At 43.2% G+C, this 19400-nt stretch overlaps 1 protein-coding gene across 6 annotated transcripts in view; it reads left to right on the top strand.

Annotated features, from left to right (window-relative positions):
• Positions 1-19400, top strand: part of RAI14 (retinoic acid induced 14) — a 184481-nt gene that overhangs the window by 107059 nt on the left and 58022 nt on the right. For 3 of the 6 annotated variants that reach the window (XM_039467756.2, XM_039467748.2, XM_074386659.1), the window contains exon 3: positions 10881-11011. In XM_039467756.2, coding sequence (XP_039323690.1) covers positions 10881-11011 — 131 coding nt within the window. Of the gene's footprint in view, positions 1-10633; positions 10739-10880; positions 11012-19400 lie in introns of those variants that run through there. The other 3 variants (XM_074386658.1, XM_074386655.1, XM_074386662.1) reach the window with 2 other exon arrangements.

Below are 19400 nucleotides of genomic sequence, written 5' to 3'. Positions count from 1 at the left end.
GTAAAAGCCATAAAACACAAATGGTGACTTCTTCTCTGCCACTGCATCTCTGCTCATCTTCCTTTTCCTCTTTACTATCTCAGAGGCAGAACACGATCCCAATTCACAAAGATCAGCCTTCTGCCTGGGTTGAATCCCCAATTCTGCCATCTCCCAGCTCCTTTCATCACACCTTCTCCCCTTTTACTCTTTTTTTTTTTTGACAGAATCTCACTCTGTAGCCCAGGCTGGAGTGCAGTGGTGTGATCTTGGATCACTGCAACCTCCACCTCCTGGGTTCAAGCACTTCTCCTGCCTCAGCCTCCCAAGTAGCTGGGATTACAGGCACATACCACCACACCCGGCTAATTTTTGTATTTTCAGTCTAGATGGGATTTCACCATGTTGGCCAGGTTGGTCTCAAACTCCTGACCTCAGGTGATCTGCCCACCTCAGCCTCCCAACCCTTGTACCTTTCATGCTCTCTCTGTCACCACTGACTCCTTTGCTTGCCCCAGTTTATAAACATATTTAAGCCCTCCTAAAAAGTTTAAACATCCTAAAAAGTTCCTGATATGGTTTGGCTATATCCCCACCATAATCTCAACTTAAACTGTTTCTCCCAGAATTCTCACTTGTTGTGGGAGGGACCCAGGGGGAGGTAATTGAATCATGGGGTCTGGTCTTTCCTGTGTTATTCTGGTGATAGTGAATGAGTCTTACGAGATCTGATGGGTTTCCACTTTTGCTTCTTCCTCATTTTTCTCTTGCTACCACCATGTAAGAAGTGCCTTTCGCCTCCTGCCATGATTCTGAGGCCTCTCTAGCCATGTGGAATTTTAAGTCCAATTAAACCTCTTTTTGTTCCCAGTCTGAGGTATGTCTTTAGCAGCAGCATGAAAAGCAACTAATGCAGTTCCCTCCTTCATCTTCCTTTCCATTGAATTGCTTTAGCGTTCTCCTTTGGAGAGAACCAACTATATTGTAAATAGAGTGACTGCATGTGTTTTTTTAACTACTTTGTGCCTTATTTTCCTTATCTGAAAGGGCTAATAGTACCTACCTCATAGTGTTATTGTGAAGGTTAAATTGTAATATAGTACAGCTCCTAGCACTGTACGTTTTATTTTTAGTCGCAATGGGATCCTCTTTGGGCTTTCATAAGACTTAGTCCACAGCACTAGTCTAGCACTGATAAACAATGACATAAGTAGTTATTGGGTATGTTTCTGTTCTCAGAAGTCTGAAGGCTCCTTGAGGAACAATATTCCTATCAATCTTTTTATGCCAAGCACTTGACACAGTCCATAAGATAAACACATTCTCTCTCTCTCTCCGTAAATAATGAATGTAAGTCAATCAGTAGTTGAAACCAATTGAATCAGATGGAATAATTTTTTTTCCTGAAGGACAATGGGCTTGACCTATTTTAGACTTATATCTGCCTCCGTGAGACTGTGCTTTGAGTTCTTGTGATATAGTGGGTCTTTAAAATTATTTAATAATTAAAAATTCTTAAAAAGGTTAACTAATAGTTGCTCCCAAAGTAGAAAGAAGAAAAACAAAGCCTTTCCATGCACAGCTCTGAATTGAGTCCCTACCATCCAGTGGGCAGTGGGCAAGGGGCTTGGGGCTTAGTGGTGAACAAGACAGATGCTGGCCATTGCCCATACCCTGAAAGTTAGTCCAGTGGAAGATCGGCAGACCTTTACAGACACTTTGGCAATACTGTTTAATTCCAACCATGCCAAGGCCTATGGAGGAGAACATGGGAGACCCCAACAAGGAGAACTAATCTGGTCCTGGTGGCCACAAAGGGCTGGGGAAAAGGAAAGCAATGAGGAGGACTAGCTTGCTAAAGTGGGTAGGGCAGAGGGACCAGCCTGTTTGGATGGAGGTGTTTATAATTATGTATGTATTATGTCCATGCCACAGCACTCAGCATTCACGTGGAAAAACCTCAGGAGCGCTGACGCAATGCATTTAGGGAGGGTGATGGATTTCAGGGTGAATAGCAGAGACAATGTAACCTGTATGTGTGAATAATCTTAAGCAAAAATGTACGGAAATGGAAAAGACATTTTAGAAAAACTCATCAGGTATTGGTCTGAAGTAAGTAACATGGAACGCTCTTTATGAAACTACTGGTTAGGTGTTTATGCCATGTTGAATTGGTAATTTTCTGGTTGTAAGGCTTTACTTACATAGAAGTTGTATTTGTTATGTATGCTCTCTGCTAAATACCTCTTATATGTTTCAATCCTTGTGTCTTTTCTTCTCTCCTTTAATTTAAATATTACTCCTTGCAAGGACTGGTTCACAATCCAGTCAGGAAACTCCCTACTTGCCCAGCTGAAAGCTGTCTTTCCCTTCTAGTGTGTCAATTCGCTATTTAGCTCACTTTGCCACTTCTAATATCTCGTTTTGCATTTTTGGTGTATTTCTGGTATTACTGTCTTTGATCTCTGCAACTATATAGAAAATTGGGGAGCCTCATGCCTAGAATCCAGCACTTTGGAAGGCTGAGCTGGGAGAATCCCTTGAGCTCAGCAGTTCAAGACCCACCTGGGCAACCTAGGGCGATCCTATCTCTACAAATTAAAAAAATAAAAATTTAAAAAAAAATTTGGGAAAGGCTAGGCTGGTCATGTAGAACACACTCATTTGTTGAATGAATGAATGAATGAATGCATGCATGAATGATAGGGATTAGATCTCACTTATGTAACAGCTATAGAATCTCTCTATTACCCTGCACCTAATAGATACATATCTATAAGTGCTGGTAGGTATAGTCAATGGGAGAAAATATTATTTGAGCTCCAGGCTTGCCTTTTTCTTGTCCTCTTTCTTAAAATGATAAGGTGTGTGCAGTTTTTTTTTTCCTGGACAATATGAGTCTGAAACCCTCCCGGTGAAAACAGTTTACTTTGTCTTTCATATTAGCATTGCTGATTTTATAGGCAAAGCAGTCTGCTCAATGAAAACAGGAGCAAGAAATGCAGCTTTTCTCAAGGTAATCTCAAATAGATTCCTCCAGATGGCAAGCAGAGCCACGCCACAAGAGCATTCTAATTGGTGATGGTGAGGGTTTTAGTATCTTTTCTCAAGAAAGTCGAAGAAACACTCTTCCTGGCTTATTCTGTACCACTGGATTATTTTGATTGAGTTGATATATTTGAAAACTCACACCTCTTGACTAGCCAGATGTCCGTGACCACTGGCTTTTCAGGTCCCAATGATTAAACCAAAATAAAAGAAGGTGATGCCATGTCTGGCCAAGTGCAGACATTGCCGGTTGCCAAATCCCCAGCATTCATCACCCAGTTGACATGCTGTTTGCTATTCTAGATGGAGGCAGGCAAGCCTTCAAAAAGGCGAAGCTTCAAGGAAAAACCTTTAAGCAAGTCAGTGTCATTTGGAAATGATTTGATGAATAGGAAACTTATCGGCCAGCCAATATCATATGTGATATATTAGCAGGAATGTTTGGAGCCGACATTGAGGGTGAGGGCTCTTTCCCACATGCCGCCCTTCATAGCTGACACATTACACATGTCTCTGGAGCATAACATATGGCTTCCTGAACTTGCAAATATGGCCTAATGTTCTCTGTTGAAATAGCATCTGTTTAAACAGTCTTCTGGAAAAGTGAGCCATATTCAATAAAATCGTTAATTTCATGTCTGTCAGTGTTTCTCTAGAATCCTTTAAAATATGATTTTGAAGGAGCATAGTAACAAATTTGCATTAAGGCATTATCTGCCTCTAAAAGGGTTTTGGACTATTGGTCCTAAATTGCAAATATTATATTAAAAGATTCATAGAGCATTAGTCAAGAAGGAACGGTGCAGCTCATCAAATTCCAGAAAAATCACCATTTTAGGTACTTAATGTGTGCCAGGCTGTTTATGTATGCTGCATCTAATTCTCAGGATAATTTACAAGTAGGTGAGATATCCCGCCATTTGTAGATAAGAACAGGGAGGCTCAGGGACACTGATGACCACATAGAAGTGATGGAACTGGAATTTCAACTCAATAGCACTGAACTCTGAAGTCTGTCTCTTCTTTTCTACACCAGGAATTTTCTTGGGCTTCTGGGTAGGCTGGGTGGGGGTAAATGTTTAAGCCAGAAATCATACAAGTTTTTATGTGGATGTACATTCTTCTGAGGAAAGTCTGTAACTTTACCAGATTCTCCAGGGGGGTCCATGAGGCCTCCAGAAGATTAAGAACCAGATTTTGGCATCACTCTATCGTTTTTTTAGGAGATGAGGAAACAGCAATTGAGACTGAACCGTTCAAAGGCATTTGACCTGGTGTTTACTTGACCAGAAACTGAACCACAGACTTCTTTCTAAATTCTGTGTGTATGTGTTTTGTATGCCTAAAGGGGGATGGTGAGGGAAGGAGAAGGAAATAGAAATAAATGGCATATAGAGAAAAGTACACAAAATGATGTATCGTCTAACAAGTAGTTAGTTATAAAGTGAGCATCTGCAGAGCCACTAATCAGGCCCTGAAACAGAGCAAGTCCGAATGGTTCCAGTTGTTCCTTCCTGATTGCATGCCATACCTTCATCCCAATCATGATCTTTACTTTTATAGTGACCTTATCCTTATTTGGCTTTATAATTTTTCTTTTTTGAGATAGACTCTTGCTCTTGTTACCCAGGCTGAAGTGCTTACTACAGCCTCCATCTCCTGGGTTCAAGTGATTCTCCTGCCTCAGCCTCCAGAGATGCTGGGATTATAGGTGCCCACCACCACACCTTGCTAATTCTTGTGTTTTCACAGAGATAGAGTTTCACCATGTTGGCCAGGCTGGTCTCGAACTCCTGACCTCAAGTGATTCACCCACCTCAGCCTCCCAAAGTGTTGGGATTACAGGCGTGAGCCACCTCACCCAGCCTATGATTTTATCATCTGTGTATACATCCCTAAACACTGTGTGCCATGTTTCCTATTTCCATCTTTATGTGCATGCACTCATGCTGTTGTGGGTTTTCTTGTGTGTGTCTTGCTTCTTTCACAAATACTGTTTTTAATACCCATCCGTGTTGTTGTATATAGTTGTAGTTTGTTCATTTTCACTGCTGTGTGGTATTCTGTCATTCGACTATTACATAATTTATGTATCCATCGTCCGTTATTGGAAACCCAAGTTATTTGTAATTCTTGCCTATTATGAGCAATGCTTTTGTTAACATTCTAATACATGTCTTATATACAGATTGGGGAAAGACCAATATTTACTCAGCTTTTGTGGGAGACAAAATAACCTAGTTCTATAAGAAAATAGTGAAGAATTCTTCTCTTCCCGGGCCCACTTCCTTAGTGCCTTGTGGAGGAAGAAAATTCTTTCAAGTAAATTCTCCTGTTAGCCTTAGCATGGGTTCCAGTTGTCCTCAAGCTAGCAATAAAAATCAAAAGATGCCCTTGTTGAACCTATGTGATTCCAGGGCTTCCCCCCAGACTTCCAGGGTCAGAATCTGCCAGATGGGGCCCAGGAGTCTGCAGATTTAACAAGTACCCAGGTGATTCTTGTGACTGGGAGACACCGCCTTCACCCTGATTGAATTTATAAGGCTGGGCTCTGTCATTGGAAAGAGATTTGAGGAAAGTGTTCACACGATTAAAATCTTGGAAAATTGGCCTTTTGTTTAAAAAGTTAAGGTAGTTGGATTTATTTAGCCTATTAAAAATCTGAAACATGATTTAGTAATTGTATGCAAAAGAATGAAACTTTTGTAAATGAAAAAAACCAATGTTTGCTAAGTCAAGAAAAATTTAGGTCAATCAACTTTCTGCTAAAATCAGCAGCAAATACTGAGCATTTACCAGGCACCATGGAGGTAGGAAATGAAGCCTGTTCTCAGTGCCTTCAGGGAGCTAAAGACAGACAAACTGTATGCTCTCGAACTAAAACCAGAATGCCATATTTCATCAAGTCTAGACCGTGGGCTTTGGTTGAGATGAGTGAGTGGGTGGGCCCTCAGGGACGCAATGGAGTAGAGGAACAGAGAGAGGTCACCAGGAAAGGGTGGAGAGAGCCTGCAGGGCTTGCGCTAGGCTTTAGAAATTCTGCGTAGGTGGATGGGATGACAGAGCATTCTGAAGCAGTGGCTGCTAGTGTTCTTATTGTGATCCTCCAGTAAGAAATATATGTATATATATGTGCTTTTTAAGAAGAAATTAAATATTTATTCTTTAAAAAAATACATATATATATGGTTTTTGTTTTGTTTTGTTTTGTTTTGTTTTTGACGTCTCGCTTTGTCACCCAGGCTGGAGTGCAGTTGTGCAATCTCAGTTCACTGCAACCTCCACCTCCCGAGTTCAAGCAATTCTCGTACCTCAGCTTCCCAAGTAGCTGGGGTCACAGGCATGAGCCACTGCACCCAGCCAAGAAATATATTTTATATCATCATTCAGCATACACAGACATATAATAAACAAAAGCTTCATAAGACATTTAACTTTATTAAAGGTGGTGCATCTGATGTTTTCTATTTTTAAATTTTCTTTTAACATGTTAGGTTAACCGATAAGCCATATAGTGTTCATATAGTTGAAAACTATTAGAGGACCAGAAGCCCAGAGTGGAGGCACAGCCAGTTCTCTCCTGTGGAGGGCATGCTAGTTAGAGGAGGGGATTTTCATGGGAAGTGGTGAGAGGTGATATTGTTAGTTTGATGGTGGTCTCCAGAAGCCTTCGTTGATTCTACAGTATGAATGAATGAATTTGGGATGTTATGATAAAATTTCAAACTTCACCTATTTATTTTACCAGCTCTAATTTTGGACAGTAGATTGACCAAGGTGACTTTCTGAGATATCTTTTGATGCTTGGGGGTGGGGGTGGGGGAGAGGAATTCGGTTCTGGATTCCAAAGAACAGTGACTCAAAGTGCTTATTAGACATCTGTTTTGTCTCATGTTGTAATTGGCTATGGGAATTTTTGTATAGAATATGGTACTGCAGCCGTGCACGGTGGCTCAAACACCTGTAATCCCAGCACTTTGGGAAGCTAAAGTGGGAGGATCACTTGAGGTCAGGAGTTTGAGACTAACCTGGCCAACATGGTGAAAACCCATCTCTACTAAAAATACAAATATTAGCTGGGTATGATGGCAGATGCCTGTAATCCCAGCTACTCAGGAGGCTGAGGCAGGAAAGTTGCTTGAACCCGGGAGGCAGAGGTTGCGGTGAGCCAAGATCACACCACTGCACTCCAGCCTGGGCGGAAAAAACAAGAATATGAAACTGGATAGAGTAGTTTTATAGGAGAAGATGAGAGGATGAAGGAAGTATCTCCATGGGCAAATTTAGGAAGGAAAAGGGATGGCATCTTGAGTGCTGTGCTTCTGGAAGGAGCAAGGCGTAGCCAGTTGTGCATAGCAGAGCTAATTGCAAGTATGATTAGTGGTCTGGCCCAGAACTAGACAACTCTGCTACTGATCAGAATCTAGATTCCTGGATCACAGGTCCAATTGAGACCCTTCTTGGCTGCCACTTTTAGCATGCTTGTGAGAATTTTAAGAGTAAAACTCTTTTTAAAATACTTTATTTTTAGGGATAGCGTCTCACTGTGTTGTCCAGAGTGGTCTCAGAATCCTCAAGCATTCCGTCTTCTTTGGTCTTCCCAGTGGCTGGGATGGCAGTTATGAGCTACCATGCCCAGCAGGAGTAAAATTCTTACCTTCTCTGCTCTTTTCCCAACCTAGCGTCTGCTTTCTGTGAACCCCATCTGCAGCACTTGTTGAATGGTGTTGTGGATTACTTATTGAAGATTTGCTTGTTCTCTTTGTCTGCTCCAAATGAAAAGTCAGTTCTGGCCTGCACTGAGGAGAGGCTCCAGGTAGAAGAGAAGCATTTCAGATCACTAGAAATGTAGCACTGACCTTGTCCTCCAAAAAGTAGGAAAGGAAGGATCTCTCCCGCCATGTCTTACAGAAATTGAACTCCCTAAAGATCCACGTGGAACTAATTTCCTGGAACCCCTGCAATCGCATTTTTCTCTACTTGAGAGTGGAATGCCTTAGCAACGTTGAAAAGGAAAATCCTTTCATGTGGCCGTTCCTTTGGTTGAGTACTTTCGGTCCTGTCCTCTGAGATTTCATATCCTTTTGATCGTCCCAGTCTAGTTTTAATTTGTTCAGTTTAGGTTAGAGAAGGATTTTGAAAAACAATACTTCTCTCTTTTAGGATTATGTAGGTAGGGATATCATTGGTCCTAAATGGTCTTTGGTAAACTTTCCCTCCCTTTTTTCTTTGCTCGTAAAATGCACTCTGGGGGAAATAGGCTGCACTGTGTTTCTTGGAGCTTGTCCATTCGCTGCAGTTGTTAACTTATGCTTTCTGTTCCACCACTAACAAATGATTGTGTGAGGAACACCATAATTCTTGTGTTTCCCCTCAGTAGGAAGCTTGATTGGTAACTAAAGACAACATCTAATGTCTTCGTTGTGAGTAAATTCCTGTATTAGGAGCGTGGCTGAATTGGTCCAGATACATTCTTACTCTGTCACACATAGGAAGTCATCAAGGAGAGCTGCACTGTTCTATGTGGTAGTCCCTGGCTAATGGCATATGAAGTCTCAAAGTTAAAAATTCACTTCTTCAGTAGCACGAGCCACATTTTCAGCGCTCAGTAGCCGCAAGTGGCTCATGTAGTATTGACATTTTGGGCCAGATTATTCTTGGTGGAGGGAGGGGGCCTGTCCGGTGCATTTGTGCATTATAGGTGTTCAGCAGCACACCTGGCCTCCACCTACTCGATGCCAGTGGTGCTCTGTAGAGATAACAACCAGAATGTTTCCAAAGATTGTCAAATGACCCCATGGGGGCAAAACAAATCCTGGTTCAGTTTCACTGGCTTTGTGGCTATTGTATTCAAAAGCTCAGGTAGAGAACATTTCCATGATGGCAGACAGTATTGTTCTAGAATAATCCCTAGCAGAATTTGGGGAATTTTATGTAATAAGAATTTTGAGCTTTGGAGGAATCATAGTGGACATCCAGTCCAAAGCCTGGGGAAACTGAGTCACAGAAAGATTTATGAGTGACTTAAAGTCACACAACCTGTGTCAATCTGGAGTCCTGAACTTCAATTTCATGCAGCCCAGATAACAAGCTGCTGATTTTTTTGAAACCTGCACTCAGTGTTGGCTGAGGGGGGAGGACAGAGTCCTAAAAACTGGGAATGGGGCTGGACACAGTGGCTCACGTCTGTAATCCCAGCACTTTGGGAGACCGAGATGGGCAGACCACCTGAGGTCAGGAGTTCAAGACCAGCCTGGCCAACATGGTGAAACCCGGTTTCTACTAAAAATACAAAATTTAGCCGGGCATGGTGGCACATGCCTATAGCCCCAGCTGCTTGGGAGGCTGAGGCAGGAGAATCACTTGAACTGGAGACAGAGGTTGCAGTGAGCCGAGATTGTGCCACTGCACTCCAGCCTGGTGACAGAGCAAGACTCTGTCTCAAAATAAAACAAAACAAAACAAAAAACTGGGAATGGTTCATTCCTGAGACGTTCAGAGATGCAAATTCTGGGCGCGTCTCTTTTATCTCTCCCTGACTTGTGGCTTTAAGACCCTGCATAGAGGCCACGGTTGGGAGGGTGACTGGGACATTGGGTGGATAAACTCCTGTTTGGTTTCCTCATTGTGTATAGAGATTGGGGACATACTCCTGGGGCCATGGAAGCCTGACATCCTGTGACATTTCTTCTTTTTAGCTTTTAAATCTTCAGTATCTCCTCTGTCTGCTTCCTTGTAGGGGTCCCTGGTAAAGACATTAATATGAAATACCTGGAGATTCATCTCTTCAGAGGCCACAAGGAAGCAGAGTCTATAAAACGCTTTGGGAAGGGAAAAGGAATCTCGCCCAGGATGTGGTGTCCACAGCTGAAGGGGTCAGAAAGTGGGCTTAGCTCAGGGGCCTGGTGTAGGAGACGACTGGAAGGCAGCCCGGGGTTGGAAAGTGCCCAGCGTCTTCCCTTCGTCCCCTCTCTCCTGCGTTAATCCCGCGTGCTTCCACACCTCCCAGTGACTCCTTAGTCACTGGCCCTGTTATTCTCTCATTCCTCTGCTCCCAAACCTTCAGTGGCTCACTGCTGCCTTTCATGTCTTTCTTAATCCTACATTCAGGGCCCATTTGCTCTTATATAAACATCATCTCTTTCCCTCCTAAGTGTAGAAACAGTTTTGCACATGAGTGCCTTACTGTTACTGTGGTTTGCAGAATTAGTCAGTTGGGGTTTGGCATTGACAGTGATTGAGGCTTTTGCTCAAAGCTCTTTGATGTTTCATAGCTTGTTCAGGAAGAAGTTTTGTTTCTGAGACTTTAAGTTGGTAGCTTGGACAACAGCTTAAAATCAGTGTCCAGCTCAAAATTCAGGGCCTGTTAAACAGACCAGGAAGAGAGGCAATAAAAGCAGATGAAGAATTGTGTCTCTGTCCACCTCGGGTAACCTCGAGCTGCTGGTTTTGTTCTATAACATGGTGGACGGAGTGAGCTGTGGATGAGGTCAAAGGCCAGCGTGCTGAGGAACAGCTGTCTAGTTCAGCTAGAAATTAGCTAATGTTTAAACCGGCCTTGAGGTCTTTTAAAGTTGCTTCATATTCCCAGTGTTAGTTAAAAGAAGTGACTTTATCTCAGAGTTTGGTGACTGGCCGTGATTTCATTGAACTACTTATGTTTTCTTTTGGGAAAGTGGCATTCTTGGGTGTCTCCGTGGTGAAGGGGAAGGTATTTAAAAACATGCTCACTTGAGAGCAGGTTTTAATTTGAGCAACGGGAGGGTGGAAGGCTGTGAGGACCGCAGCCCTGCTGGTCAGTGAGGCTGTGGCTGATGTTGTTCACGACCTCTGTTTCTTCTCTTTCTCTCCAGACCAATGAGTGGAACAAGAATGATGACCGGCTGCTGCAGGCTGTGGAGAATGGAGACGCAGAGAAGGTGGCCTCACTGCTCAGCAAGAAGGGGGCCAGTGCCACCAAACACGACAGCGAGGGCAAGACCGCGTAAGCTGAAACACTGGTTTGCAGATGTGCTGGTTCTGGGTTTTTGGGGTGTTCTCTGGAATTCTTAGTATCCATAGGAGAAATTCACACATGTTCCCTCTCCACTCTCATGTTGAAATATGTTAGAAGATATTTTAATCTAGCTTGTTTCCCTCCAAATTCCAAGTCACACATGGAGCTTTACCTTGAATGGGGATACATGTTCCCAGTTATAAGCAAAGGTTTTACCTCCCAAGATTGCAACCAATTGTAGGTAAGACATGAATTCTGTCTCAGATAAGAAACAGCATAAAACAGAATAAAAATAATTTCCTATAACCCTCAAACCTTACTGTTAATTTATCTTAAACTATTTGAGCTTCCTTAACAGATCAGTAAGTACATGAGTAGTATGATTTTGCTCTATGGTTTGCCATATGTGGTACTCTTGCTTGCCATAATTAAAGCTATGTATTTAACTATTTGTGTGTGTTTGTGCATGGGCACATATTGTTTATATCCATTCTGATGTTGGGAGTGTTGTGGAGAAAGCACTGACCTTGGAGCCAGATAGATGTCTCACAGGAGCTCTATCACTTATGAGTTGTGTAATCCTAGAGCCTCAGTTTCCTTATTTTAAAATAGAGATGTTATTAGTTAACTGTTAGAGTGGTTATGAGGATAAAATGAAATAATATTGTAGGTTGGCTGCTCTCAGAAGCAGGTTCTGAGACAAGGATTTCAGTGCAAGTAGTATTATTTTTTTTAACATGTCAAATGATATTTGTGTAATTACTATGAAACACACAAAGTAGTAGTATATATTATTTAGGGACGTATACACACATACAATGCAAATAATTTCTGTAGCCAGTGATCCCAGGAAGCATGGGAAAGGAAGAAACCTATATTTTTAAGGTGTGTTTTTGACAGGTTCCAACTTTGTCACTCTTTCTTGATGAGGATTCTGGGAATCTGTTTAGACCTAAAACAGAGTTTGGCTATGCTGCCCAGGCTGGACTCGAACTCCTGAGCCCAAGTGATCCTCCTGCCTCAGTCTCCCAAGTAATTGGGACTACAGGCATGTGCCACCATGCCTGGCTACTCTTTGTTTTTATAAATAAAGTTTTATTAGAACACAGCCACACCCATTCATTTAGGCATTGTTTATGACTGCTCCCACACTACAAAGGCAGTGTTGAGTAGTTATAGCAGAGACCACATGGCTCACAAAGCCCAGAGTATTTGGCCTTTTACAAAAAAGGTTTCCTTATCCCAGGTTTATGGTATGCCTCAGAGTTATTCCACCCAAGGAGTAAGGAACCTGGGATATCTGACCCTTATCTCCTCTCCCTTATAGGTTAAGTGCTGGCTGAGTGCGGTGGCTCCCACCTGTAATCCCAGCACTTTGGGAGACTGAGGCAGGCAGAATCACTTGAGGCCAGGAATTTGAGACCAGCTTGGCCAACATAGCAAAACCTGTCTCTATGAAAAATAGAAAAATTAGACAGGCATAGTGGTATGCACCTCTAATCCCAGCTACTCAGGAGGCTGAGGCAGGAGAATTGCTTGAACCTGGGAGGCAGAGATTGCAGTGAGCTGATAGGCACCACTGCACTCCAGCCTGGGCGACAGAGCAAGACTTTGCATCAGGAAAAAAAAAAAAAGGTTGAGTGCTACTCTAGGGGCCATAATGGTCATGGCCAGAAAAAATCTCAGGGGTCCCCAACTGCCAGGCCACAGACTGGATCAGTACTGCTCACAGCAGGAGATGAGCATTGGTTGTGCAAGTGGCTTCCTCTGTATTCGTAGCTGCTCCCCATCACTCACATTACTATCTGAGCTCTGCCTCCTGTCAGGTCAGCGGCAGCATTACATTCTCATAGGAGCACAAACACTATTGTGAGCTGCACATTCGAGGGATCTAGGTTGTGCATTCCTTATGAGAATCTAATGCCTGATGATCTCTCACTGTCTCCCATCACCCCCAGATAGGATGATCTAGTTGCATAAAAACAAGCTCAGGGCTCCCCCTGATTCTACATTATGGTGAGTTGCCTAATTATTTCATTATGTATTACAGCATAATAATAATAGAAATAAAATGCACAATAAATGTAGTACACTTGAATCATCCCAAAACCATCCTCCATTCCTCATCCGTGGAAAAATTGTCTTTCACAAAACTGGTCCCTGGTACCAAAAGGCTGGGGACTGGTAGCCTAAAGGGATGTGGGAAGGGCACTGTCAGCTGTAGGTGCTATATATAAAGAGTGGCATAGCACTCAGCCCACGGTGGGCACTTGATAAAGATAGTCACCTTCCCTGCTCATCCTAGATGAATAGTTCTTAATTGTGGCAGCTTCTACATTCAAATCACCTGGAGTGCTTTTTAAAAATATTGATGCCATGGCTCACACTTACAATCCCAACACTTTGGGAGGCTGAGGCGGGTGGATCACCTTCGGTCAGGAGTTTGATACTAGCCTGGCCAGCATGGATAAACCCGGTTTCTACTAAAAATACAAAATTAGCTGGGCGTGGTGGCACATTCCTATAATCCCAGCTACTCTGGAGGCTGAGGCAGAAGAATCGCTTGACCCCAGGGAGGTTGCGGTGAGCCGAGATCGCGCCATTGCACTCCAGCCTGGGTAACAAGAGCGAAACTCCATCTCAGAAAAAAAAAATATATATATATTGATCAGATGCTTGGAATCCCTTGGTCTGGGGAGAGGCCCAGGAATGGATAGTTTTTGTTCCAAGGTTGGTGGTGGTAGATGCTGGGGCTTTTGGTTTTCCTTTTGAACCACTTCTCAGCCGTCTTTCCCCTGCTCTCCCCAGTCCAGGTTTGCACATGTTTGTGCAAGACAACCTCTTCGAGTCATCCCAGAGAAAGAGGAGAGAAATGTCTATGATAGTTTTGTTCAAGGTAGTACTTACTAAAGAGAAAACAGAAAATTTAGATGAGCAGCTTAGCTGCAATTGTGATCACCTTAACAAATTTGAACCTTTTCTTCATAAGGTATTTATTACATGTAGAATAGATGGTCGCACTGTTTTTTTATCTTCTCTCTCTCTTTTTATTGTGGTAAAATGTCTATTAGATAAAATTTACCATTTTAACCATTTTAAAGTATACAATGTAGTGGCATTAAGTATATTCACGATGTTACAAAACTATCATCACTTTCTAGTTTTGGAACTTTTTCATCAACCCGAAGGAAACTCTGTACCCTTGAAAGACTCACTCCCAACCTCTCCTCCACTCCCCTGGCAACCACAAATCTGGTTTCTGTCTCTGGATTTGCCAGCTCTGGATATTTCTTATAAAAGTAATCATATAATATGTGGCCTCTTGTCTCTGCCCCTTTAGCTTAGCATAATGTTTTCAAGGTTCACCCGTGCTGTGGCTTGTGGTAGTACTTCATTCTATTCTCTTTTCATAGTAGACATATACATAGCAGTTACATAAAAATCACCACCTCCATTTTGCAGAAAATAAAACTGAGGCCCACATAACACAGCTCTCCCTGAATTTACCTTTGTGTGTGTGTGTGTGTGTGTGTGTGTGTGTGTGTGTGTGTGTGTGAGAGAGAGAGAGAGAGAGAGAGAGAGAGAGAGAGAGAGGTGGAGGGGTACGGAGGGAGAGGGAGGCAGTGTCTCACTCTGTCACCCGGGCTGAAGTGCAGTTAGTGGTATGGTCATAGCTCACTGCAGCCTCAACTTCACAGGGTCAAGTGATCCTCCCACCTCAGCCTCTCATTTAACTGGGACTACAGGCACACAGCACTGCACCCAGCTAATTCTGGTTTTCTTTTATTTTTGTAATGATAGGGTCTTGCTATCTTGTCTTAATGATCCTCCCACGTCAGCTTCCCAAAGTGTTAGGATTACAGGCATGAGCCACCATTCCCAGCCTTCTTTTTTCTAGAGAGATTTTCTGGTAATTTTGCCCTGGAATCTACAGTTGCCTGTCCATCTAGAGGCTTGATTTTGATCCTCAAGGTCTTTTCTCTGGCCCTACCCCACTGACCTACATCCTCTCTCCCTGCTATTTCTTCTGGAGGTGGAGCTGTCTGCTCCTGCCCTCCCCACAGGTCAGAATGTCCAGTTGTGCACTCAGGTTCTATGTCCAGTCCAAAATGCCATCCTCCCTGGTTCTCTTCATCCTTTATGACTTTTCTTCTCTTTGAAATACTAGAAATCTTGATTTAGAACCTGGTATATTTGATGATTTTATTTTATTTATTTAGTGATGGGGTCTTGCTGTGTTGCCCAGGCTGGATTTGAACTCTTGGGCTCAAGTGATCCTCCTGCCTCAGCCTCCTGAGTAGCTGAGGCTATAAGGGATGTACCACCACACCCACCTTTATTATATCGAATGAACAGGAACAACAGCAGAAATGTCTCCATCCTAAGAACACCTTTGTTTTCTGAAAGACTTGAATCCCACACAATACGGTAAAGCTCCCTAGGGACAGGGATGGTATAATCTTGTTGTATTGGTCTTTCACATTGTTCTAGACCCAAAGGAAGCCTTCAGTTGGTATTTGTGGACATAACTTTTCAGTATGATTCTTGTGGAGAAAACATTCTTTTTTTGCTGATAATATGGGTAAATTGCTTAGAAGGGAATCAACTTGGTTTCGGAGGGGAAAGAATTCTTCTGGTGAACATCACAACCTGGCCTGGCTCTCCAGCTTCCAGGGCAATTTAAATAGAGAAATACTCAACCTTTACCACCTAGAGAGCCAGGCAGCCTAGAAAGTCCCAAGAATGTGGCAACAAAGGCAGCTATCCCCACAGACATTGTCCAGGAGCCTCCATAACCCAAGGTCAATAACCAGATGGGTGGTTGGCTAATGCCTTAAGACTTTTGCATTTCTTTCTGGAATATTTCCTTTCAGGGAAAGATAATGCATGCTAGGAACTTTTCTTCCTCTAAGACTGATCAGAGAGGGGTTAAAAAAAAAAGTAAAAGCAATTGAATGACTGGAATTCATTTCGGAAAAGAAGAAAGGAAGGGTGGTGTCTTGGGTAGGAAGGGAACAAAACAGAGCAGGGCCAAGAGTTATAGCTGCAGGCTGTGTTTATGGAGTCAGGCCTGACATGCCTCTGCCCAGCTGTTCTCTTTCCATGGTAGATGTGAGGAAGTGGGAGGAGGTCATTGCCCTGAAACCTCTTACCGTAGAAGAGTCTAATTGTTTCAAGATGGGTTTCCCTACATTTGGATGTGCATTTAATTAAAGTTATGTGTGTTTGTCTTAGGAACAACCAGACTAAATAAAATCACTGCTGGCACTGTAGTATTTGAACAAATACCACCTGGGCATGTGTACGTGCGTGCTTGTGTGTGTGTGTGTGTGTGTGTGTGTGTGTGTGTTTGTGTATGTGTGTGTCTGTAACATTTTATGTAGCCCACTTTTCAGAAATCGGATCTCTTTGGCTATGAAAGTAAGAATCTGTGAGTATTTTTAGATGACTCTGTGGAGCTCGACTATAAAGTGGGGGAGGTAGGCCTTGAACTTTAGAAATCACTGTGAAAAATGTGAACTTTAGAAATCACTGTGAAAAGGGCTTCTCTGGCTGGTGGCCTGTTGCACATTCTCTCTTCCTGTGTTCTCAGAATTGGGATGTGTTCACTATTTCACACCAGCAATTCAGTCTTGGAAATCAGGTTATACCACCTGATTGGCTTTCTCCAGTCGTCTCACGTGCAGTTGCCAGATTAATTTCCCTAACACCGCTACATGCTATTTCTGTAATTGCAGCCTCCTTCCTTCCCTGTGAAATCATCCTATGTCTTTCCTAAGACCTGTTGATATTTGTCAGAGTGATAAACTGAAGAGTGTAATTGCTGTATCCACTCTACTTTGAGTCATATAGATATTTGAAGTTGAGATAACCTCTTTTTCTACTTTGCAAATATGCTCAAATGTTTGTGTTTCATTAATCTACTAGTTGGGAAGGTACTCCCTGGGTCCAAAATGTTTCAGACTTTATCATAATACAAAAGGAGAAAATATGCTCCTGGCCTCAAGATGCATAACCTCTAGTTAGAAAAACAAGGCCAGTGAAAATGCTGGAGAATAATTAGATGCTGACCTGCAAAATACTGCATGTAAGGGGTTTAGGACAGAGAAGAGCTCGTGAGACACCAGAGATGCTAAGAAATGCTTCCTGCCTGAAGTCTGATGTGAGGTTGGCCTTGTAGAATGGATCCAGTAGGGTTTGGGTGGGTACAGGAAAACAGGGGTGCAGGTAACAATATGAACAGAGGCCACCCTATATTGATTGTTTTGGTTTTTTGAGACAGGAGTCTAGCTTTGTTGCCCAGGCTGGAGTGCAGTGGGGTGGTCTCGGCTCACTGCAACCTCCTGCTTCCTGGGTTCAAACTATTCTGCCTCAGCCTCCCATGTAGCTGGGATTACAGGCACCCACCACCACGCCTGGCTAATTTTTGTATTTTTAGTAGAGATGGGGTTTCACCATGTTCCCCAGGCTGGTCTTGAACTCTTGACCTCAAGTGATCTACCCACCTTGGCCTTCCAAAGTGCTGGGATTACAGGCATGAGCCACCGCACCCAGCAACCCTAAATTCAACCCTAAATTGAAAAGGAAACCATGACACCAAGACCATGCTCTCTTTCCCTTCTTTAAGAGCTCCTCGGAGCAACGTGAGTTCGGGGCCCCACTCATTAGATCATTGGTACTCAACTCGACTCCCATTAGAATCACCTGGGCAGCTTTGACAAATGCTGGTTCCACCTGCAGAGATTCTGGTTTCCTTGGTATGGCATGCATAAATCATTATAAAAATGGATTAATGCAATTGGTAAGATCACAGTATTTTTCATTTTAGAGCTGTTTTCAAAGTTGGATTAAGTATATTGAGAATGAAGGATTTTACACACTTAAATGGGTAATTGTTGCCCAGGGTCAAAGCTCTTTGGCTTTGCTTTTCCTCTGTCCCTCCACTGGCTGGACCTGCCCTGAATGCAGAGGTCAGGAGAGCCTGGGAAATGTAGTTGGCTTTGATAGAGAGCAGAGCAGGGGAGGATGGAGGATGGGGATGGATCTCAGAACCCACAGCAGCCAGCGACCTACACTCAGCCACTATCACACTGGGGTCACTGGAGCGGGTGATTCTCATGTTGAGCAGCAACCAGCTTGCTCAGAGGCTGAGGCACATAAGATCATTAGTGTGTGTCAGCCCTTTAGGAACACTCCTGCTTTCCCCGCTCAGTTCCTGCCTTCCAAGATGCCGCCACCCCCCCACCCCCCCACCCCCTCACCCCCCACCCCCCACCACTCATTCCACAGAGTCTGGCGTATTATTCAAGCCTAATTTGCCATCTCTTTCCTGAAGCCTTTTCTAAAATTTCCAAAGTGAGTGAGTGAGCTCTCTCTTGCCACTGCATCTCTGTAATCACCTAGGATTTGATGGGTTTTGGTTACCTAGGTACTTACCTGATTTCTGTTATCAAATTTATCAGAGCGAGAGCCCAATCCTTCCTAAAAAGAAAGGAATTGTTTCTTATTAATTATGTTAATACCGAATGCCCCAACACTTGGCTAGGGGCTTTCACCTGTATCATTCATTCAGCCAGCAGTTTATTCTTTCACGGATCTCAGAGACCTTGTTAATTTCCATCAGGTGTTTCCTATCTGATGCTCCCAATCACCCTGAAGTAAATTTACAAAGAGAGAAGTGGGGACCAGAGAAGTCCTGGAATCAGTACAAATCACCTGTTCTAAGATACTGGAGTCTGGGCTGTGTTGGTGAATACAAGATAGAAATCATTTGCCCTAAAGGAGATTTCATAATGCCCAAGTACCATTTCCAGACTGCTCTTAGGAAACCAGATGATCCTGAAGAAAAAGAACAAATGCCCTGGTTAAATGTCATGGGGTGATTCATGCCTGTAATCCCAGTACTTTCGGAGGTTGAGATGGACAGATCACTTGAGGTCACAAGTTTGAGACCAGCCTGGCCAACATGGCGAAACTCCATCTGTACTAAAAATGCAAAATTTAGCTGGATATGTAGATGCACACTTGTAATCCTAGCTACTGGAGAGGCTGAGGCACATAAATCACGTGAACCTGGGAGGTGGAGGAGGTTGCAGTGAGCCAAGATGGTGCCACTGTACTCCAGCCTGGATGACAGAGCGAAACCCAGTCTCAAAAAAAAAAAAGGGCAAGGGGGTGGTGGTTCCTTAGCCCTTGAGAATGTGATCTTTCATCTCAGTGTCCTCTGCCTCCTGTCCTCAGAAGTAGTATTGCTGATTCTATTAATTACCACATCATGGGCACTTGAAGGACAGCAATCCTGTTTTTATAGTCTTCATTTTTTACATGCTGGTCTTTTATTACACCTTTTGAACAGGGAAAGGCAACAAATGCTTCC

Source organism: Saimiri boliviensis, chromosome 1 (genome assembly GCF_048565385.1).
Source record: "Saimiri boliviensis isolate mSaiBol1 chromosome 1, mSaiBol1.pri, whole genome shotgun sequence".
NCBI classification, from domain to species: Eukaryota; Metazoa; Chordata; class Mammalia; order Primates; family Cebidae; genus Saimiri; species Saimiri boliviensis.
This window is presented reverse-complemented; position numbering and strand designations above follow the sequence as displayed.